At 42.6% G+C, this 23,238-nt stretch overlaps 2 protein-coding genes across 5 annotated transcripts in view; both read right to left on the reverse strand.

Annotated features, from left to right (window-relative positions):
* Positions 1 to 757: 757 nt before the first annotated feature.
* The window catches only part of LOC144981320 (uncharacterized), a 39,328-nt gene continuing 16,847 nt past the window's right edge, over positions 758 to 23,238 (reverse strand). For 2 of the 4 annotated variants that reach the window (XM_078933877.1, XM_078933875.1), the window contains exon 4: positions 18,549 to 20,256. In XM_078933877.1, the coding sequence (XP_078790003.1) occupies positions 19,586 to 20,256 (671 nt within the window). In that variant the 3' untranslated portion in view covers positions 18,549 to 19,585. Of the gene's footprint in view, positions 944 to 1,098; positions 1,218 to 1,426; positions 1,548 to 1,638; positions 1,860 to 18,548; positions 20,257 to 23,238 lie in introns of those variants that run through there. The other 2 variants (XM_078933882.1, XM_078933883.1) reach the window with 2 other exon arrangements.
* On the reverse strand, positions 18,549 to 19,533 carry LOC105355587 (uncharacterized). Its single transcript, XM_078933886.1, has one exon. It carries the CDS (start codon positions 19,531 to 19,533, stop codon positions 18,814 to 18,816), a length of 720 nt encoding a protein of 239 aa, XP_078790012.1. The 3' UTR covers positions 18,549 to 18,813.

The raw sequence follows: 23,238 nt of genomic DNA on the forward strand, positions 1-23,238 counted from the left end.
TCAACATTATTAAAATATTTAAATTATTTAACACTGAGTCAGAGTCACTTGTTTAACTCAACTAATGTTAAATTAACACCGAGTCAGTCACTTATTTAACTCAATTAATGTTAAATTAACACCGAGTCAGTCACTTATTTAATTCAATTAATGTTAAATTAACACCGAGTCAGAGTCACTTGTTTAACTCAATTAATATGTTAAATTAACAGTCCGAGTTCCTTCTTAACTCACTAAACTTAGCAAGACACTAAAACTATCCAAAAGTGTTTTTTTAATCCATTACTATAATAAGATACAACAATTGAAATTATTTAACCGACAATGAAATACTTCCCAAAAGATGTAATTTAAAAAATATTTAATATTTCACTCTCATAGTTAAATAAAACATATTACATGACAGAATAACAAAAAGACTTGGATGGGAGTGGGAAAAATACAATTTGTTCCACGCCTCTATGAACAGTGTTGAGGTGCTTTCTAAAGCCTGCATAAGTTTGAAGCTGAAGCCTATAACTTGGCTGACAACAAAACAACTTGAACTTTGGTCCAGGATAATAACCATGTTCAACTCTTATATGTGAAATCAACTGCTGGGACAAACTTTCTTTCACAAAAAACATGAGCATTTTGATCAAAATGCCTTTAATTGCCTTGGATTAGGAGTTTGGCTCTCATGTCTCGAACTCTTGGTGACACCTTCATTTTACCCATATCAATATTATAAACTGTTGTCTGCAAAAAAGTGTAGAAATTCAGAAGTGCACCATCATAAGACACACTGAAAACAAAATGAGCTTTAAAAAGTTCATCAAATGCCCCAAGGGAGCGGTTTGCCTGGCATGGGATGAGATGGTTGTCAGTGGAGATGTAGAATCTGTCAATGTTCCTCTTTTCACGACCAACGGCAAGGAGGTACGGCTGATGGTGTGCAGCAAGACTGAGGTTTAAAAGGGACATTGGACACTCAAGTCAGCAATAGCACTGCACAAGTGAACACAAACATTCTATGTTAAAGGAAACTTGCCTAAAATTTGTTTCATTTATCTCTTTACCAGTTTTACACATGATCAAAATTAACAAATATAAAATTACCTTGAGAAAGTCAACTTTTTCAACTGCATCAGAGGCGCTGATTTTTGAATAATTGGGCCCCCCAGGGGGTGGTGGAAGATTTAACAGCAACAATAGCGAGGCCATCTCTGCGTCATGAGCTATGGAACAAAGAATGAATTAATAACAAAGACTTAAAACAATGATCATTAAAAGGGCAAAAAGCAGTTACTCTGTTGAAAATGTTGAATATTTTTAAAACTCTGCATGTCTGTAGAAGATATGTGCCGCAATAAATAATACAATGACAGTACAAAGTACAAAATGTTAATAAAGTATTGAATTGTAAAGACAAGAGAGAAAAACTCACTCATTGTCTCATCACTGCCTTGTGGACTCTCTGCTGAATGCAACAGCCGACGAAGCTATGGTGTTCAGGTGAGCTGCTTGGCCTCTTTGATAATGTTGCATCTAAAGATCGGGTCCCATTGCTGAAGAAGCCGATTGGATACCTCGTCATTAAACACCAACACATTCAGCACAACACTTCAAGTCGTTCTCAACATCCCACTTAATACTTACCAATCCTTTGGTATCCAGGAATCTTGGGAAGATTGACAAAATGTCAAGCGCTTTGTCTGAGTCATTGACGAGTTTTTGCCGATGCTGAAACGTCTCTCTCATCTTTCGGAAAATTAGTGTAGTGTCTGTGGCATGGTTAAGCAAAGACATTGCCTCCTGACAAGCATCTCCATCCAACTGCGGCTCCTCAACTACAACAGACCTCTGGAATTTAGGGCCCCCTGAGGAAAAGAACACATACACTTTATAGAAATCAGGTCCTAGTTGCTGATCAGATAGGTAAATGAAAAAAATACATATATAATTAAAGTCAGTCCAAGAAAATGTTCAACCAATCTAGTTAGAGGAAAGTGGCTTTCTTATGTCAGACACACAAACTACTTTTGTGAAAGAGGTGACGGCATGCAAACCTAAAACCCTCTTTGTTCTCTTCTACTACCCTAGCTGACATAAGGCAACCAGTTCGCAGATGTATTACCTTGTCCTTGAGAAAGGCCAGTGAGGCTATTTGAAGTGGTAGATTCTCGTCAAATCTTTTTCTTGATTGTCTTAAGACGCCAAGAAATGTATCCTGTACTGCTTGCAGCATCATAGAAGTGTTCATGAAATGGAAATACATTAACACTTATTGTGCATTGTCTGTCATTTTTAAGAATATCAGAAATCATCCATAAAAAAACAAGAAATAATCTGATGGGGAAAAAAGTGAGTGGCCATGCTGACACTGTTAGCATGACGATCAAGACCTACCTCCTTCACTTAAGGTTTATCAGCTGAGAACCTCTGAAGCTGAAGAGAAACACCAATTGAGCTACAAGAGTTAGATTATAAAATTTAGTTACCTTTACAATGTGGTGTAGAGATTGATTAAAGCAAGGTTACTTTATAAAATTCAATTATACTTAAGTAACACCCCCTCACCCACAAAAAAATGACAGCCCATATCTTTCTGGACACAAAGATTGACTTATTCGTGAATGCTAGCGTTAAATCATTCTCCATGGCTCTAAATAAAACAAACATACAAAAAAATAATTGTATACATTTTGCTTGTAAAATGCATTTTGCAACACATCTAAAGAGTAAAATAAAAATATATTCCCCTATTTAATTTAATAATCTGGGAATGGGGGAATCCCAGGGGTGATGCTGTAGTATCGCGAGACCCAGCGAGACGAGTGTGGTGAATCGACTTGGCGGCGCGTAAGCATTTGAACAAACATTTTCGATCTTGTTTCATTTTTCCGCCATATTAAAATATTTCCTGCAAACTAACATAATCTGTTAAGAGTATTAAGCTTCTGTCAGCCTGGAGGACCTGGAGAATTTCATTGACGAGTGTTTTAATACCTGCAACATGGTGAAGCCCAGAACCGCCACCACCACCCCCTCCACCAAGCGTGAACGGCCTGAGGACTCTCCCGGGGCTGTGTCCTCTCCAGGCAGCGGAATGAGCGATATCCTGGATTCGATTGATAAAAAGCTCTCCAGCTTTGATTGCCGCCTCAATTTGCTGGAGATCCTCCATAGAGAATTTCAAGGTCTGCGGGAGTCTCTGGAATTCAGCCAGCAGCAGGTGCGGGAGCTCGCAGCGGAGAACCAGGCCCTCAGAGAGACCGTCAAGACTCTGGGCAATGACACCGCCCGTCTCTCCGAGGAGAACCGATCCATCAAGGAAACCCTCCTGGATCTTCAGTCGAGGAGCATGAGGGACAACCTAGTGGTCGCGGGGGTTCCAGAGGAGGCAGGAGAAGACCCAGAGGCCACCGTGAGGTCTTTTTTAGAGGTCCACCTGAAGCTCCCCAAGGAGGAGGTGCAGAAGATCTCTTTCCACAGGGTTCACCGCCTCGGAGGAAGAAGGTCCGACCACCAGCGCCCGCGTCCTATTGTGGCTAAATTCGAACATTTCAAACAGAAGGAGTTAGTGAAGGGCCGAGGCCGAGAACTGAAAGGCACGCATTACAGCGTTAATGACCAGTTCCCGGCAGAAATCCTCCGTAGAAGGAAGATCCTGTTCCCGCTGAGGAGGAAGCATCTTGCTGCTGGTTCGAGAGCGGTTGTGGCCGTTAAAAAACTTTACGTGGACGGCCGGCTGTTCCGGGACCCGGAGATCACCCCCTGGCTGTGCTGAAGGCTTTCAGATCCGCGCTGAGAACATCTGCGCTGCCCAGAAGAAACCCGCTAAACTTACTTCAATGAATGGAAAACCGGATCATCAATAATCCACACCTCGATCTCAGGAAAACAGTCTTTTTTTTCTTCTTCACCCCAGTCCCACTCATGTTTCTATTGTTGTTTTGTTGTTGTTTTCGTTTTCCCTTCTATCTCTTTTTTTCTTTCCTTTACTCTCCCCCCCCCCTCCCCCCTCATCATATGTAAATCACCTGGAAGCAACTCATCCTCGGTAAGTATTTATTTATGCACGGAACGGGCGCGCGCGCACACAAGCGCACACACGGGCGTGCACATGCAATCCCGCACACACACGCCGACATACAGCAAACACCTCACACAGGCTCTCATAGGACGCACGCGACACGCAGCTCACATAGCCAGAAAACGTTCACGTGCACAGCGCTTCTCAATGCGGGCACGCGCACACGGACTGGTACAGAAGCACTACTTAGCTTTACACCTTTTCAGTCAGAGCAGTTATGAACAGTCTTAACATCGTTAGCTGGAATGTGCGTGGACTTGGCTCTGAGCCAAAGAGACTGAAAGTGTTAAATCACCTGGATGGTCTAAAAGCAGATATAGCTCTACTGCAGGAGACCCATTAATCGAATTCTTTGAACCACCTTATGTGCTGCTTACAATTTCCAGTTATATACTCTGCCAGTTACAACTCCAAACAACGAGGAGTTGCTGTTTTAATTAATAAAAATCTTAATTTTACTCATAAGGATACAGTTACTGACCCAGAAGGCAGATTTGTAATCATTAATATATCCATTCAGAATAAGGACTTTTGTATAGCGAGTGTTTATGGCCCTAATGTTGACGACTCTTCCTTCTTTCACAGATTCTTCACCTCACTCTCAGTCCACTCTGACTCCACAATCATTATAAGAGGAGACGTCAACTTTGTTTTGGACCCTGAACTTGACAGACTCAGCACAGCAGCAAATCAGCGTACATGGTGGTCTGCAAGTATTCTAAAGCAGTACATGAATGATTTGGGTCTCTGCGACGCGTGGTGCTCATGTCACCCAAACACTAAAGGGTTCACCTTTTTCTCTCCAGTTCACCACTCACACTCCCGTTTAGACTATTTATTAATCAGCAACTCTCTTTTAAAAAATATTCAAAGCTCCAATATCCATCCAATTATTATCAGTGATCATGCACCAGTCTCTGTAAACATTTCTAGGGAAAAATCCACACCCTCTGGTACAACCTGGAGGTTTAATACGTCTCTGTTAAAGGACCAGGAATTTCTTGAATTTCTTGAAATTTCTCAAAGGACAGAGTAAATTGGAAGTTCCTTATTGCCGCCCTCCATAAGTTTGGTTTTGGAGAAGCATTCATCAATTGGATCAAAATATTATATCACAACCCCAATGCATTAGTTAGAACTAATAAACAGACTTCAAACAGGTTTTTTCTTGGAAGAGGAACCAGACAGGGCTGCCCACTCTCTCCTTCTCTTTTTGCTATATTCATTGAGCCTTTAGCTGCAGCAATAAGACAGAATGAGAGCATTATAGGGATAAAAACCAAACACAGCCATCATAAAATTAGTCTTTATGCGGATGACATATTACTGTTTTTAAGGAATTTACATTCTGTAAATGAAACAGCAATGATCATAAATGAATTTTCCTCCATATCAGACTATTCCATTAATTGGAATAAGTCTGTTTTATTACCACTCAACAGGAATATGGAACAAAGACTCACAATTCCAGTTAAAACAGGAAATATCAAATATCTGGGTATCCACTTATCCCCCAAACTATCAGAACTGGTGCAGCTAAACCACACCCCATTACTGAAAAGCATACAGGACGATCTAACACGCTGGACCAACCTGCCTCTGTCCCTTATGGGCAAGGTAGCCACGGTTAAAATGAAAATCTTACCCAAGGTTAATTATCTCTTCTCAATGATTCCCACACAACCGCCATTAAAATGGTTCAAAACATTAGACTCATCCATATCAAGCTTTCTATGGAACAACAAACCTGCAAGAATTAGTCTAAAAACTTTAAAATCTGCAAAAAGCTGTGGAGGATTAGAATTACCTAACTTCCACAAATACTTTCTTGCAAATAGATTGCAATACATCTTAAAATGGTTAAAAAATAATCCAGAAACCAACTCATGGTTAGACTTGGAACAGGCGTTATGTGGAAAGATCAACCTGTCACAGCTACCATTTATTAGCCAAACAGTTAAAAAACAGGATTGTTTCAAAAGCATTAATATAAATGCCACTTTAACAGCCTGGTGGGAATTTCTCAAAATATCAAAATCATCAATTCAACCGTGCAAATTGACACCCATCTGGAACAACCCGGACATCCTTATTAACAAAAAAATGATTCACGTCCCAGCTTGGCAAGCAGGGGGCATAAAACAGCTAGAGCACGTAATTATTGATAGAAGATTCATAACTCCCCAGGAACTTCAAGACAAACATGGAATAAATAACTTCTTGGAATATCAGCAACTTAAATCAAGTATTACTAAAAAGTATAAATTTAAAGACGACGATTTAAAGCTACCAGATGTAGTTACCACTCTGATTAATTTTTCAATGAATAGAACTCTCTCCAAAATATACAAACTTTTATGTAATTTAGATAACAATATTGCCCTTCCAACAAAAAAATGGGATGCAGATTTGAGCATCAGCACAGATGAAAGCTTCTGGTCAGAACTCTGTCTAAACACCTTTAAACTGACAAAAAGTCCAAATTTGCAGCTAATCCATCTCAAAACTCTTCAGAGAATTTACTACACTGGACAGAGGATGTTCAAGATGGGTCTCAGTAACTCAGATATTTGCGAGCACTGTGATAATAATCTAACCGACAGCTACATGCACGCACTGTGGTTCTGCACTCCTGTCCAGGCTCTCTGGCAGCAGGTATGTGCCGATTTATCAGTCTGGCTTAAGGTTTCAATCACGGCTTCACCGTCACTTTGTGTGCTTGGTGACATGAGTGCCATCGATATAGAAGAAGGATTAGCATCTATCATTTTCACAACTCTTTGTATTGCCAAAAAAACTATTTTAATAAATTGGAAAAACAAGAAAAATATAAACATAAGTCAACATAGAAATCTGTTGTTTGATCATATCAGCTTGGAAAAAATGTCAGCCCAAAGCTCAAGTAACTTTGAAAAAATTCGGTCTCTCTGGTCTCCTGTGGTTGACTCCATGACTTAAGGGGTGGGGGGCTTGGTCGTCGCTGCTCCTTGCCCTTCTGCCGTGGTTTGGGGTGGGGGTCGGGGCCTCCGGTGCCTGGCGGGGGCGGTGGGGGCTCCGTTGGTCGGGGGGTCGGGTCCGGTGCCTGGGTGGGGCGGGCTGGGGCGCTGCGTGGTCCTCTGGGCTTGGGTGTGGGGGTGCGTGGTGGGGGGGTGGGGTGGTGGTCTGGCTTGGCTTGGGGGGGTGGTCCCTTTGCCTGCGCTGGGGGGGGTTGACGGGGGGCCCTGCTCGGGGGGGGGGGGGGGGGCAGCGGCGCCGGATGGGCTGCCCATCTGCACCTGGGGCTGGGATCGGCCCTTCCCTGGCTCTGGGAAAGGACGGGACAACCCTCTCGGGGCCCCCAGTCGCTCTGGGTGTCATCTGCTTCGGCTGCGGGGTCTGGGGTGGGGTGGGGTGGGGGGCTTGTCGGCCCTGTCCTGTGGGGGGGCGTTCTGGGGGGGCGTTCTGGGGGGGAGGGGGCCCATTATTGGTACGGGTCGGGGGGGCTAACGGGTCGGGGTCTCCGCTTAGGCAATAAGTGGTTGCCTCGGCCGGTTGGCCTCCTCGGTCCCGTCAAGGCCTGACCAGAGCTCCTCTAGGGCCGGCGTCTGGGGGTGGGGGCCTGGGCTTGCTCGGGGGGGGGCGGCGCTCTCTGGCTCCTCTCTCTCTGTGTTGGGTGGGTGGTGCCGGGCCTGGGGTGTCGGCGCCTCCGGGGGTGGGGCCCCTGGGCTGGGTGGCCCTGGCCTCTTTGCTGGGGGGGGGGCTGGGGGACAGCTGTTTGACCACCGGGGGACAGTCTACCAGCTGTCCCCTACTTACCCCCTTCCTCATATAACCTCATATTAGGGTGAGGGGGTGGGGGGTCTAGCCTGCCCCCCTCCTATGGTTGCCGTATGGAGTGGGCCCCCCCTCTTTCGGTTTTATTTGCACCTTAGACATGAAGGGTCCTTGGTAGGGGGGGTGCTTGGACATCACTGCAAGCAAGCAGCAGATGTCCTCCTGGCACCCTACCCGCCAATTTTAACCGCACCTTAGACATTTAGGGCCCCTTGGTGGGGAGTGTGAGGGGACATCACTGTGAGTAATCAGGAGATGTCCCCCTAGTGCCCTACTCGCCAATTTTAACTGCACCCTCCTTAGTACACACACCCCTCCCCCTTCACTATATACATTCCAACATAAACACACACACATGCACACACACACCCTCTCATACACACATACACGCACACACATTTTGCAAGGAAGGTGGGACCTGGGTCCATCTGTCCCTTACCCCTTCCCTGGTGGGGGGTGCGGGCCCCTTGGCGATGGTGGCCGTGTCCCTTGGGTGCCGGCTCCCTGGGCCCGGCGGTGCTCTCTCCGCATGGTGGGGGGGTTCATATTACACCTGAGCCGGGGGTGTTCGTGTCCCTGGGGGGTGGGTCCTGGTCCTTGCCCCTTCCAACATGGCCGAGCCTGGTCGGGCCATATTTATAACACCCCTTGTGGGCCACCCTTTTTTCCCCGGGGTTCCCCCCTCCTGGGCGGGGGCGGCGGGCCCCTGCCTTGCTCCTCCCTGGACCAACCGTGGGCCGGGTGGGTGGCTGCCTGGAGTGCGGAGCGGGTCTCCCTTGGGGGGTCCTGGCTCGTACCTGGGGTTGGGGCAGGGGGATGCCCGGAACTCCTGGGTGGTGGTGGGGTGCTCGTCTGGGGCTGTGGGCGTCCTTCTCCGGTGGGGCCCTGCGTTGGGCTCTTCCGACGCGGCGGGGGGGCTGCTTTCCTGGCTGGGCTGGGGCGGCGCTCTCTTTCCCTCTGCGCCTCCCTGCTCTCTGGCTCTGGGGGCCTCGCAGCGGTCCTGTTGGCCCTGGCCTGGGTGGCGGTCTTGGTCGCCCGGGGGGCGGTCGTTCCCTGCCTGTTCCCGTGTGGCGTTGGGGGAATTCCGGCTGCCGCTGCTGCTGTGGCGGGGGTCTGGGTGTGGGGGTGGCTGGGCGCTCCTCCTACTTCTTTTCACATTCCACCATCCATTTTAGAAGAACATAAACACTCACCTGAACACAGGTGTTAGCTCACTTTGCACTTATAGTTTGCATGATTGAATGAATGAAAGATTTCACACTAGTTGGTTTAAAGGCATAGGTATGCGTTCGTGAACACTATCTGTTTTGTGTACATGTTGACATGTGAATATTTTTTGCAGCTAGCAGGTGTGTTGATAATATTTGAGTGTGTGTGAACAGGCCCCGCCCTTTTTGTACTACATTTGAACTGTACCGTAATGATAAACAACCAGTAAACCTGTCTGCTTTATGCTGCTTCATGGTCTTACCCCCCCCTCTCACTATCACCCCCCCCCTCTGACATCCCTCCCTCTTCTTCCCTTCTTTCCTTTTCCGTCCGGTCCAACACCAAAGATTTTCAATCATGGTTGAAATTAATAAAAGTTTGGCCTCAATTACAAAAGGGGTTTTTTCAGTCATACATTTGGTTTGTCTGAAGATTAATAACCCCTCTTGTTAAAGTAAAATATGTCCAACACAAGAGGCCCTCAGCTCTCATCTGCCTGCCTAGCTGTTGGACAGGACAAGTAAAAAAAAAAAAAAACAAAAAAAAAACAAATTTAATAATCTAGATAACCCTGACATCCAGCTATTATTATTACTATTACTAGCAGGAAAGGCATACTTATTTATTAGATTAGTTCAGAAAGGTAAAAATAATAATAAAATTAGAGGATCTTTTTGATATTTTCGCGGTGGAAATAAGAATATATAAAGTTCAGTAGGCCTGAGCAACTGGCTCTTTCAAGCCGCGGCGGCTCTTTCAAGCCGCGGCGGCTCTATCAAGCCGCGGCGGCTCTGTCTGTCTGCCCGCCAACCAGCCTACCGAGGCGGGGGCGGACATGGAGCACTCCAGCCCCATCATGGGCCCTGGAACAAGCTGGTGACCTGTTTAGGGTTTTTCCCACCTTCGCCCAACAGTATCCGGATGTGCTCCAGTAACCCAGCGGCCCCGAAAGGGATATAAAGCAGGTTAAAGATGGATGTATGGACGTTCGGGATTAAAATAGTGACATTGAGTCGCCATTTTGTATTTGTACTTCACCTGCTCATGGAGTCACTGAACACGTTGAGTCCCAGATTGCTTACAACCTCGCCAACGTCTCTCTTTTTTTTAACTTAGCTGAAAACGTGCTGGGCTCAAATTGCGTCACATATACTCTACATTGAGTTGATATCGAAACTCAACGCCTGTGTGAATGAAGCATTAGCATTAGCTGTTCGGGTAAAGCTGCATTTACACCTTCTATTCTGCCTGTGACGCTTTACATAAACATGAACGCCACGGGTTGGCCCCGCTGCCGGTGTGAAAGCAGCTTAACAGCAACAAAAAAGCGTAGAAAAGTTATACAGTTCTCCCTAGATACATAATTGTATAGACTAACTTTCATTTGATATTGTAATGTACAGCAGGTACAGCGGGAAGTACGGGAGCCAAGCGGTCGACCAGTTGAGCTGTCAATCAATCTGGCTGCGCTGGAGAACTGTCCGTGTCCCATACACCGCACGATTCCGAACAGTCTCAGTGAGGAGGAGGCAGAAAGAGAACCTGAGAGTGCAGTGTCCTTTCCGGCATAAGAATTCAATTCAATTCAATTCAATTTTATTTGTATAGCCCAAAATCACAACAACAGTCATCTCGATGGGCTTCGAAGTAAAACATGAACTCAAGAGGATCACGAATACAAAGAGTTCAATAGGAAAATACTAAAATGAACTAACAAACTGACTAAGCTATACTGGCATCCCTGCCCTTAGACCCCCCTTCGCGGTAAGGAAAAACTCCCAAAAAAACGGATTCCGGAAAGAAAGACACAAGAAGCCCATTTATTATGAACACACACAACATTGAACATTACACAGGCCTCATCAACCTTTCTCCCTTCCACACTCATGGTTCAACATAAAGAAACAACATAACAGGAAGAATAAACTAAGGTGGAACAACAAAAACTGCCATATGAAAAGAAACGTGGTCAAAAAGAAACGCTTCTGCTGAGCCCTAATTAGATCAGGGGACCACGTCCCACAATCCCCTGCTGCTACAGCCCTACAATGCACATGGCCGCCACTACAATATTATTTTCCCCATAAATTACAGTTACTTACCACTTGTGAAGAACTTTTTCCAGCACTGATGAAACCTTCTGCAGCTCATGGAAAATTACCAGCACGATGCACTTTCTTCCGCAGGGTTTCCGAGGTGGGAGCCCAGGGGCCTTGACTCTCTACAGCAGGGGTGTCAAACTCATTTTGGTTCGGGGGCTGCATTCAAGGCGTCTGATCCCAAGTGAGCCGGACCACTAACATAAAAGCAACATCTACTCAGAAAAAAATGCCTCAGCCAACATGGTAGCCTAATCACTAATTATTACACATTCATTCACAGAGACCAATGGATGTATAATAAAGTGCATTTCACTTAAAAAAGTGGTTTATTTAATTTTATTCAGACTAAATATTGTACATTTTACACTGAATCTATCCTTCTAATAAACTCAAGAGGGGCTATGGAAAAAAATGAAACACCTGCCTAAAATATAAATGTGCAAATCAATGAATAATTAAACTAAATTAAACTTGCAAACATTTATGAACATAATACGAATTTGGAGTTAACCTCCTTTCTCTCCTCAAACTTCAGCCAGCCATCAATATACTGATTCAGATCCTGTGCAGAGACAGATTTACTGTCATTCAAGTGTGCAAAACACAATGAAATGTCCAAGAATCTTTTCCTGGTTTCTGCCTGAATTCTGTGGCAACACCTGCTTTCTGCCTGACCTTTGATGGGCGCCATCAGTGACCAGACTGACTTCACGTGACCAGTTCACTCCAACATAGTCCAGCACTGTAACAAGAGAGCTGACTGTGTCATCAGCTGTTGTTGTGTCCATCAGCTCAAGAAACTCCGCTATGACGGTCTCTTCAGCACCTCAAAGAAATATGCACAGTTGTCCAATATCTGTATCTGTACTTTCATTAATAGTGACCGAAAATACAATAAATTACTGGATTCCTTAACATGGCACCCAAGTCTCCTCAGAGATGCCGTATCTGTAATCATAATCCTTGACAGACTGCTTTTTGGGAACAAGACTTCTGCAGCCTTGAGCCTTTTTCAATAAGTTCAGCATCTGAAAATGGTTTGGTTGTTTGCTCCAACTTGTCTGCAATCAGGCGTCTGTCACTGCTCCATCACTGACGTCACACTGCAGTAAATGCAGACGTTTGTTTTTTCAGTCCAGCTTTTAGTTGGTAAATCCTCTCTTTTCTTAACTGCAAATGGTAAAACTTTCCTCATTGTCTCATAGTGGTGCTGAATGTTATATTCTTTGAGCACTGCTACCTGTTGATAACATAAGAAGCACGCAGGTTTTGCATTCAACTCCGTAAACAAATAAAACTCTGTCCATTTTCCTGGAAAACTCAGCACTTCACTTGAACCCTTTTTTTCTTTTTGACAACATCTTGGTCATTAGGTATGGAAGCGATTCTGAAGCATAAATAAAAAGCAAAGTCAAAACCAGAAATGCTTTTTCATTTTCAAAATGAAGCTGCATTTTTTGACTCAAAAATAAAATGAAAAAGCAATCCACCAAAATGTTTTTTCTTTTCCTTCCTCAACACAGCTTCTTCTGTCACTTAAATAAAATTAAAATGAAAATGGTATTTGACATTTCACTTTCAAGACGTTCTCTGGTAAATGTGTAGCATAATTCATTTAGAAATGTCTAATTTGACATTTAAAATGGATTAATAGAAATGCTTTTTAATTTTCTAAATGAAGCAGCATTTTTTGACTCAAAAATAAAATGAAAAAGCAATCCACCAAAATGCTTTTTCATTTCCTTCCTCAACACAGCTTATTCCGTCACTTAATTAAAATGAAAATGGTATTTGACATTTCATTTAAAAAAAGGTCCATGGTAAATGTGTAGCATAATTCATTTAGAAATGTCTAATTTGACAATTAAAATGGATTAACAGAAATGCTTTTTAATTTTCAAAATGTAGCTGCATCAAATTACTCCAAATTAAAATGAAAAAGCAATATTTCAAAATGCTTTTTCATTTTATACTTAAAACCGCTTATTCTGTGTCATAATTAAAACGAAAATGCAAAAAGGGGATCACATTTGCGTTTTCAAATCCACCCTGGGAAACTTGTCGCAATAGTCATTTCTTAAAAGCATTAGCAGAGGGGGGGTGGGGCGGGTCACTGCTTTCTCCGTGTGTCCGGCCGCTGAGAGACCTGGTGTGTCTGTGTTCGCATTAAGATCACCTAAAACCGGGACCTGTTCACAAACCGCTGGACCTGGACTGCTCAAACCTGGATTCCTGGATCTTAATGCGAGAAATGCAGCAGAATGTTCCTTTAGTGCCCTCCCCAGTCAGAAGCTGTGAATCACAACCCAACTTCTACAGCCTCGTCTGACCGCACGGATTTAAAAACATATGATCGAGCAGAGCATAGAGGCCCTTGAGAGGCCCTTAAATATAATCATGACAGTAATAAAAGCACATTTAGAAAATAGTCTCCTGCAGCTTCGCGCTGAGTGAGTGTTTGTCCAAGCAGCAAGCGTTTAGCATGGTGAAATCTGCTATCTGGGGATCCAGCTGTCATCAAACAGCAAATTCAGCGCGAAGCTGCAAATAAACGTGTAAAAATGTGGGAATTACATCAGTCTTTATTTTTGTTTTGGACACCACTGGAAACACAAATTCATTTTATGGTTTCGTAGCAGCATTTCCTCCTTCAGCAATCGGGAGCTTCGCGCTCCGCTGCGCGAAGGCAGCTGGCGGTCTGAAGATAAAAAGCTTGTCCGCGGTGCGTCAGGAGGAGGACCGCAGAAGGTGGACATGCTGCTAAGTAGTCCTGAGAAGCTGTGTACACTCATCACAAGTTCACAACCAACACATAGCCGTCTTCTCTGCCGCTAACATAGTCTGCTCCTGGATGTCTGTGTGTGTCTCGGCCGGACACACGGAGAAAGCATCGCCCCGCCCCCCTCTGCTAATGCTTTTAAGAAATGATTATTGAGACAAGTTTCCTAGGGTGGATATTAACATGCAAATGTAATCCCCTCTTTGCATTTTCGTTTTAATTATGACACAGAATAAGCGGGTTTAAGTATAAAATGAAAAAGCATTTTGAAATATTGCTTTTTCATTTTAATTTTGAGTCATTTGATGCAGTTACATTTTGAAAATTAAAAACATTTCTGTTAATCCATTTTAATTATCAAATTAGACATTTCTAAATGAATTTTGCTACACATTTACCATGGACCTCTTTTGAAATGAAATGTCAAATACCATTTTCTTTATCATTTTAATTAAGTGACAGAAAAAGCTGTGTTGAGGAAGGAAATCAAAAGCATTTTGAAGTATTGCTTTTTCTTTTTAATTTTGAGTCCAAAAATGCAGCTTCATTTTGAAAATTAAAAAGCATTTCTATTAATCCATTTTAAATGTCAAATTAGACATTTCTAAATGAATTATGCTACACATTTACCAGAGAACGTCTTGAAAATGAAATGTCAAATACCATTTTAATTTTAATTTTAATAAGTTACAGAATAAGCTGTGTTGAGGAAGGAAATGAAAAAGCATTTTGGTGGATTGCTTTTTCATTTTATTTTTGAGTCAAAAAATGCAGCTTCATTTTGAAAATAAAAGCATTTCTGGTTTTGACTTAGCTTTTTATTTATGCTACAGAATCGCTTCCATAATTAGGGAGTCACTACTGATCATTCTTATTTATTTTATTTTTTTATTTAACCTTTATTTAACCAGGAAAGTCCCATTGAGATTAAAAACCTCTTTTACAAGGGAGTCCTGGCCAAGAGGCAGCAAAAAGTTATAAACACAGACAACAAATAAAATTACAATTTCAATTATAAAAACAGTTACATTTAAAGGAGCTGACCTCAAGTGCTCTCAGTCTGGCTTTAAAATCATTTACAGAGATAAGTTCAGGGAGCTTCCAGGTTTTCTGCAGTGTGTTCCATGAAGTGGGAGCAGCGTGAGAAAAAGCTATTTTTCCCAGTTCTGTGCGGACAAACGGAACACTGAGCAACAGTTGATCATTTGAACGCAATGAATATGAATCAACATTTCTCCTTGTTAGTAAATCTCCAATGTAGGAGGGAAGCAGTCCAAGCATGGCCTTGTAAATAAAAGTGTACCAGTGTCCTTGCCTTCTTGTGGACAGAGATGACCACCCCACACGAGAGTAAAGTTCACAGTGATGTGTTAATGCTCTACTATTGGTGATAAACCTCAGAGCAGCATGAGACACAGAGTTTAATCTGGAAAGACAATGTAACAGCAGTGGGGCTCGCAGGGAACTAAACTACATCTCATTCAGACACAGAGCCGTTAGGTTTCACTTTTGGCAGGTGCAAAGATATGCATTTTCACCTGTTTTGCTTAGCCTTCACTCCCCCTAGTGGCGGAATTGCGCATTTCGGTTATTTCTTTAAAAAATCATAACTCGCCACAAGAACGGACTAGAAACGTGCTTGTTTTTTTAAACATTCTTATAATTTTTACTCTTCATGACTGGGCTAGATTGAACCTTCTGGCGGGCTGGATCCGGCCCGCGGGGCATATGTTTGACACCCCTGCTCTAAGGTGTTCAATATGCTTGATTTGGCTAAAATAACTCCAACACTGAACATTATTTGAATTGCAGTGAGTTAGAATAACACTTCAAGAGTGTCAGCCCGTTGTACTTTCTTGCACTGGGTTTCCGAGGCAGAAGCCCAGGGGTATTGACTCTCTGTAGTGTTATATTAGCTTGATTTGGTTAACACCAGTGGCGGTTCTACCCTGAATTACTCCCCGGGCGAGACCCTCCTCTGCCCCCCCCAATAGAGTCACTTTGTCCATTTATTGTAACTGAAAATACAAAAATATTTAATCAAACACAAATAATCTGAAATAAATAATATAAACTACAAATCACACTAATAATACACTAGAATAAATGTAACTGCAGCACTAAGAACAGAAAACACTAACTAAAACCTAACCTTTGTGGCCTTCCTGATGCAAGCTTGTCAATAACGTCATCATATGAAATCTGCTCCCCCCCTGAATGATTGATACTAACAACAGCAGGTTAGTGAGTTGCTCCTGAGACATTGGTGATCTCAGGTATGACTTGATCAACTGGACTTTTGAAAAGCTAACAGCAGCAGCAGCAGCAGCAGCAGCAGCAGCAGCAGCAGCAGCAGCAGCAGCAGCAGCATGCTACCATCACAGCTTATTTAACATTATGAACTAATATACAACAATAAAACACAACAAAAACTTTGTGATACAGCAGAGCAGACAGACACACGAATCATAACTAATGTTACAAGTTAAGGCAGAGCAAACATTTAAGAATAAATATCTTAAAAAAGACGTTATTTGCAATATTTGGGCCTACTTCAGTTTTGATCATGATAGACCAAACAAGAGATTTTTCCTCTGCAACGTTGTTGTTGTTGTAGGGCAGGTAGCATTCGTATTTAGAAAACGTGCATCTAGCTATGCGATAATACCCTTTTCTTTGTCTCTTTTCTCCTCTTCTTCTCTTTTCTTTCTAAATTGGGCACCAGCTTTGACCTTTTTTCTCCATATTTCAGATGTTTTTGCATTTAGCATAAATGTCCTGACATAGGTATCAAGTCTGTCGACTAAACCAACTGTCATCTAAGTGAAGAATTTTTTTTGTTTTCCCATTTTTTATTTGGGCATTTCACACAAAAATAACCAAAAAAGCATGATTTTTTATACCTATTTTATACCCCCCCCGTTCGTCAAACATTTCCTGCAGGAGCGCGTGCAGCTGCACCCAGGGGCGCCAATTCGCTACATGGCGGCGCAATTTTTATTTTTACTTTTTCATCAAGCACTGAGCCGCGGCCCGCGACCGTTGCCCCTCTGGAAGAAGATCCAGCCAGGTTTGCGCATGCGTTTTGCGCTCCGTGCTCACCTCAGCCTGCACCCTTCACCCCGCGCCCCCTCCCTTCTCCTTCTTCACCCCGCGCCCCCTCCCTTCTCCTTCTCACACACATTTGCGTCTACTTCTCAAAGACGGGAGAGAGCGCAGCTGCGGGGGCGCCGCCAGGTTTCAGGCTGTTACAAACTCTGTGATATAAGTAAACCAATAGTGGTGCATAAAGTATTTTACAAGAGCTGAGCCGCTGGCGCCGCCCCTCCGTCATTTTTCCGCCCCGGGCGATCGCCCGTATGGCCCGTGCCTAAAACCGCTACTGGTTAACACTGATAAATAACCCCAACACTGAACACCTTTTGAATCACAATGTGTTGAAATAACACTTCAAGAGTGGAAATCAACTCTGGTTTGTTTAACCCGAAATTTCAACTCTCCAGTTTCTGCTGTGTATAGGCTAAACAGAGGTTCTGTGTACCTGGACTTTTTGGGGACTCTTAGAGGCATACTTGACAGTACCCCAATGGAGGATTTTGTTTTCTTCCTTGCTGTGCCGGACTTAACAGTTTTGTATGGAAGAATTTGTGTCTCATAATTCAAAATAAAATTCAAGACCGGAATTGCTTTTTCATTTTCACAATGAAGCTGCCTTTTCATTTTCACAATGAAAAAAGTTAATCGACTCAAAAATAAAATGAAAAATCAATCAAAGTCTATGGTATTTCGGTTTCCTGAAGTCTGCTGCTATTTCCAAGTCTCTTATAATGTCCACGAAGTTTACCCATATTTTTTGAGCTGCCCCAAAGATTTGGGCTTCTGAATGGAGTTCCATCGGTATGTAACATAGATATTTTAAAATAATATACTCATCTTTCTGGTGGTTTTTATTTTGGGAAACCCATTTCCTCTTGACAACCTTCGAACAATGCTGAATGTTTATTCCATATACATTGTATCTGTGGCAGTGCTGATCTGATTTAATGAAATTCTAATGAGAAAAAAAAGAACCATTGAAAGAAACTCTAGATTGTCCACTTTAACAGTGTTGTTTTTTCTTATTTGAATGTTTAAGCGTTTTGAACACACTGTTAAAATGTACTAGATTGACTATCGGTGTTCTATTTTAAGTTACTGCATCATTTTGAACAAAGTTCAGGAAGAAATCTGAATCCAAACTGCTTCCATCAAATCATGTTTGTCATAATCTTGACCTGTTGAAAGACACAGATCCTTTCCACTTCACAAAACTCTTCTTCTAAACAATCTAAACAAATACTGGTACATCCCGCAGTTCTATTGCTGGTGATGCTGTTCTGTACAATCCACTTCAACAACCTCTCAGGGCTCACAGATGCAGGAGTTTGCTAAAAAAAAAAAGGAGCACTGCTGTAACACCAAACATAAGAGCATAAAAGCTTCTCCAGCTGTCTTAAACACTTTGAATTTCCACAAGAGAACCAACAAAAAGAAGAAACCCACACTATGGGATAGACTCCACACTTCATACTGATGTTCACAGCCACTTTATTCTGCACATTAAGGATTGGGACAGAACACTGAAAACTACATAGAACTGCTAAACATCTCTGATCTCTACTAGAAAACAGAAATCACATGAACAAAAGAGAAAACATCAGTCTATTTGTTTGTTCATTAATGCATATTTGGGGAAATGGTGTAAATATTTTACTAAGCTGTGTCACTGGAGAACATTGCAAAACAACTATGTCACCATAACTTTGTGTTGTTCAGCTGGGACAGGGAATTATTGATTAAATTTTTTGACAAGAAAAGGGCACATCTGCTGTGTGAGCTTTCATGTGTCTTTTGAGACTAGACATTTGACTAAAACCTCTATCACATTCTTTACAGGAAAAAACCTTTTCTCCTGTATGAGTTCTAATGTGTCTTTTGAGATGGGATTTTACATAATAACTTTTGTCACATTCTTTACAAGAAAAAGGCTTGTCACCTGTGTGAGTTCTCATGTGTGTTTTCAGATGAAATAAACGACTAAAACTTGTATCACATTCTTCACAGGAATAAGGCTTTTCTCCTGTATGAGTTCTCATGTGTGCTTTGAGATTATATAAGTCACTAAAACCTATATCACATACTTTACAAGAAAAAGGCTTTTCTCCTGTGTGGGTTCTCATGTGTCTTCTGAGGCCAAATATCTGTCCAAAACTCTTGTCACATTCTTTACACAAAAAAGGCTTCTCACCTGTGTGAGTTCTCATGTGTGCTTTCAGATGAGATAAACGCCGAAACCTTGTTTCACATTTTTCACAAGAAAAAGGCTTTTCTCCAGTATGAATTCTCATGTGTGCTTTGAGATTATGCATGTCACTAAAACTTGTATCACATTCTTTACACGAAAAAGGCTTCTCTCCTGTGTGAGTTCTCATGTGTGCTTTCAGATGAGATAAACGACTAAAACTTGTATCACATTCTTCACAAGAAAAGGGGTTATTTCCTATATGGGTTCTCATGTGAACTCTAAAATGAGACCACCAACTAAAACTTTTACCACATTCTTTACAGTCATAAGGTTTTTTTATCAGACTCAGTACTCCTGTAGACACAGAGATTACTAACAATTCTTGAGCTTTTACCTGACTTTATATATGAAGGTATCTTTTTGTTTAGGATTTGGTTGTGCTGTTTAACCAAAGTTGCCGTATTGGATTTCTGACTTTCTAACATGTGAGAGCTGTATATATTTTGGTCACAACTTACATCTCTTCTCTTTTTCAGATTTTTGTTCTGTGGATCTGTCTCTCCATCTGTAGTTGATGACTCTTCATGTTGGCTTCGTTCTTCATCCTGATTATCAGTTATATTAAAGCTCTGTCGATTGTTTTGATCTGCTATATTGTGCTCATTTTCCTCATTGATAGAAGTCTCCATCAAAGTATAAGTCTCCTGCTTCAATTCAAGCTGATCTTCATCGTGACTAATACAAAGCTTTTCTTGCTCCTCTTTAATCTGTAGAGGTTGTAGTTCCCCCCAATTTTCTTCAATCTGTTGAAGTTCTCGTTCCTCCAATTCCTCTTTGATCTGCAGAGGTTCTTGTTCCTCCTGTTCCTCTTTAAACTGCGGAGGTTCTGTTTGCTTCTGTTCCTCTTCAACTTGTGGAGGTCCTGGTTCTTCCTTTTCCACTCTGGAGTTCCTCTGCTGATCTACACTTTCACTCGCATAATATGGAGGAAGGACTGCAGGGACACAAACACAAGGAGTCTTTTTATACTTTTAAATGAATCAGTCACATCAGGGAGAAGCAATGCTGTGTAAAATTTGAATTTGTCACTCTTTAGTTTTCATTAAAGGTTAAGACAGGAAAAGGTGATGTTGGTCTACCAGTCATTTTAACAACGATTCAACAATTCACATGATTCATACGATTCATATCGGACTTTGGTTTATTATGAACAATCCAATTCTATCTGATTCACTGACTCGAAATAAATCCAGGACATATTTAGCCAAAAATTCAACCAGTGAGATAAATACCTGGGTACTTAACAGTGCATCTGAGGTATTCCAGATTACTGGATTCCACAGGTTTCTATACAAATATAATGATGGCTTTTTCATTTTTTGCTGTGATCACGTGTTTTTTATTGTGATGTCATTTTGTCATTTTTACATTATAGTTAAATAGACCTATGCACCATAATCCTAATGGTATCTTCCACACCTTCTCATTCAAAGAGTTTTCTTTATTTTCATGACTATTAAAATTGTAGATTCACACTAAAGGCATCAAAACTGAATTAACACATGTGGAATTATATACACAACAAAAAAAGTGTTAAACAACTGAAAATGTGTCATATTGTAGGTTCTTCAAAGTAGCCACCTTTTGATTTGATTACTGCTTTGATTACTGCTTGTTTAGACACCTGAAATGTTTTTCACTAAACAGGTGTGTCCTGTCGGGTTTAATAAGTGTGATTTCTTCCCTTATAAATGGAGTTGGGACAATAAGTTGTGTTGTAAGGAATAGAGGGCTGCATTGGGATTGGGTCCCGCCGGGTCCCGTGGGACCCAACCCAACTCTCGCGGGATGAGCGGTTTGAATTGTGCTGCGGGCAGGAGCGGGCGGCAAAAAAATAACCCGCGGGATCAGTGTTGCCATGAATATCTCATGAATATATATTAGCTGACTACGTTAGGCTTTGCGGCTGTTGGATTCTTATGTACTGAAGCTCCGTGAAGGCACCAGGTAGAGACGCCTAATGGCCACTGTCATCTAACCTGTTGTTGGGGGTGTGCAACGCCCCGCCCGCCTCTTAGAAATTGTATTCTTTAAAGCCTAATACCGAGGTCGCGTGTGAGCGGAGCCACCAGCTAGAGGTTATGGTCTGATCGCTACATGGAGCGATGTGTGCAACAATGCATGGTAGACACGAAGAATGTGGAGAGATCAGGTTTATTATTTTAAACAGTTCTACTTGGTAAACATGTTTCCATGTTTGAGATCATGAGATCATCCCAGAGAAAGTCTCTGCTTCAACTCCTGCAGTGAAAGCTGTGTCTGAGTCTGACGCGCGTGTTTTCATCTCTCTGACAGAGTTGAAGTCAAAGCCCCTCCCCCGCCTCTCTACCTGCTTTTCCTCTCTACCTGTTCACCTGTTCACATCATCTGTAGCTGAGAGTTGTTTTCCCCGCGCACCCAGTGTATTCTACAGGGAGAGCGCAAAATACGGTTATTGTAGGTTGACACGATAGTCGGGGGGCTCTAGCGCAGCACAAGGATGAAAGAGCTGTGGCTCTACCTGGCAACACTGCGCGGATAAGGATGGAGCAGGTTGCCTGGCAGAGACATGATGTCAATGGATGAAGCAGGAAAGAACCTCAAACGAGGTTCATCGTGAGTCACGCATGGTTCTCAGATCTGCGTGCCGATGCCCCAATGAGGCGCAAAACAGCAAAAACTGGAAAAGGCTGAGGCTAAAAAAAAAAAAAAAAATTCCGTCAGGAAAAAATTAATTCAAAGATTTTCAGCTCTGTTGAACCATTAATGTTTTTTTTTCCTCCATAAATTCAAATGACTTTGACCTGCATCTTTACCATCTGGTTCAGCGCGCTTCAGGCCGTCTGTCTGCGTGCGGACATACGCGCACTTTTAACCGAACAGGATTTGTGAAAATATATTTAATAATTAAGTTGCACATTACACAAAAGAGGAATGCATGAAAAGATGAGGCTGGAGGAGGGACATGAATTTCTTTTATTATATCAATACAAATACATGTTTTTTTCCTGCGGGACGGGAGACGATACAAAATCAATGCATCTCTATTACTTTGCAGGAATAAATTCTCTGAGTTTGACGGGTGCGGGCGGGAGTGGACATACATATTGCGGGTGCGGGCGGGAGTGTAACGCATACGTTGCGGGAGCGGGCGGGATTGGACAGAAATTCGGCGGGCGCGGGCGGGAGCGGGATGAAGAAAATAGTCCCGCGCAGGGCTCTAGTACAGAACTCAGGTGAATACACAGCCGATAGTCCTACTGAATGGACTGTTAGAATTTGTATGATGGCAAGAAAAAAAGCAATTAAGTACAGATCAAACAAGTGCCCATCATTATTTTAAGAAATGAAGGTCAGTCAGTCCGAAATATTGGGGAAACTTTGAAAGTGTCCCCAAGTGCAGTCACAAAAACCATCAAGCACTACAAAGAAACTGGCTCACATGCGGACCGCCCCAGGAAAGGAAGACCAAGAGTCACCTCTGCTGCGGAGGATAAGTTCATCTGAGTAACCAGCCTCAGAAATCGCAGGTTAGCTCAGATTAAAGACCAGGTCAATGGCACACAGAGTTCTAGTAGCAGACACATCTCTACAACAACTGTTAAAAAGTGATTAATTGCCCAGGGGGTCACAATGAACTCAGGTATGTCCTATAAATGACATCACATCTGTTTTCAAATCCATAATCAGTCAGTCTGCCTAATTAAAGGGAGACAAATAGTCACGTTGCTGTTTGGTGAAAGGTGTGTACCACATTGAACATAGACAGCAGACGGCAAAGGAGAGAATTGTCCCAGGACAGTAGAAACAAAATTATAGACAAACATTGTAAAAGTAAAGGCTATAAAACTCTCAGAGCAGCTTGAAGTTCCTGTGACAGCAGTGGCTCATATTATTCAGAAGTTTAAGACCCATGGGACAGTAGCCAACCTCCCTG

Source organism: Oryzias latipes, chromosome 2, assembly GCF_053564925.1.
Source record: "Oryzias latipes strain Hd-rR chromosome 2, Olatipes_Hd-rR_3.1".
In the NCBI taxonomy this organism is placed as follows: Eukaryota; Metazoa; Chordata; class Actinopteri; order Beloniformes; family Adrianichthyidae; genus Oryzias; species Oryzias latipes.

Excerpts from the sequence above, each read along its gene's own strand:
- LOC105355587 (XM_078933886.1), bottom strand. The coding sequence starts at position 19,533 with ATGAGAACCCATATAGGAAATAACCCCTTTTCTTGTGAAGAATGTGAT.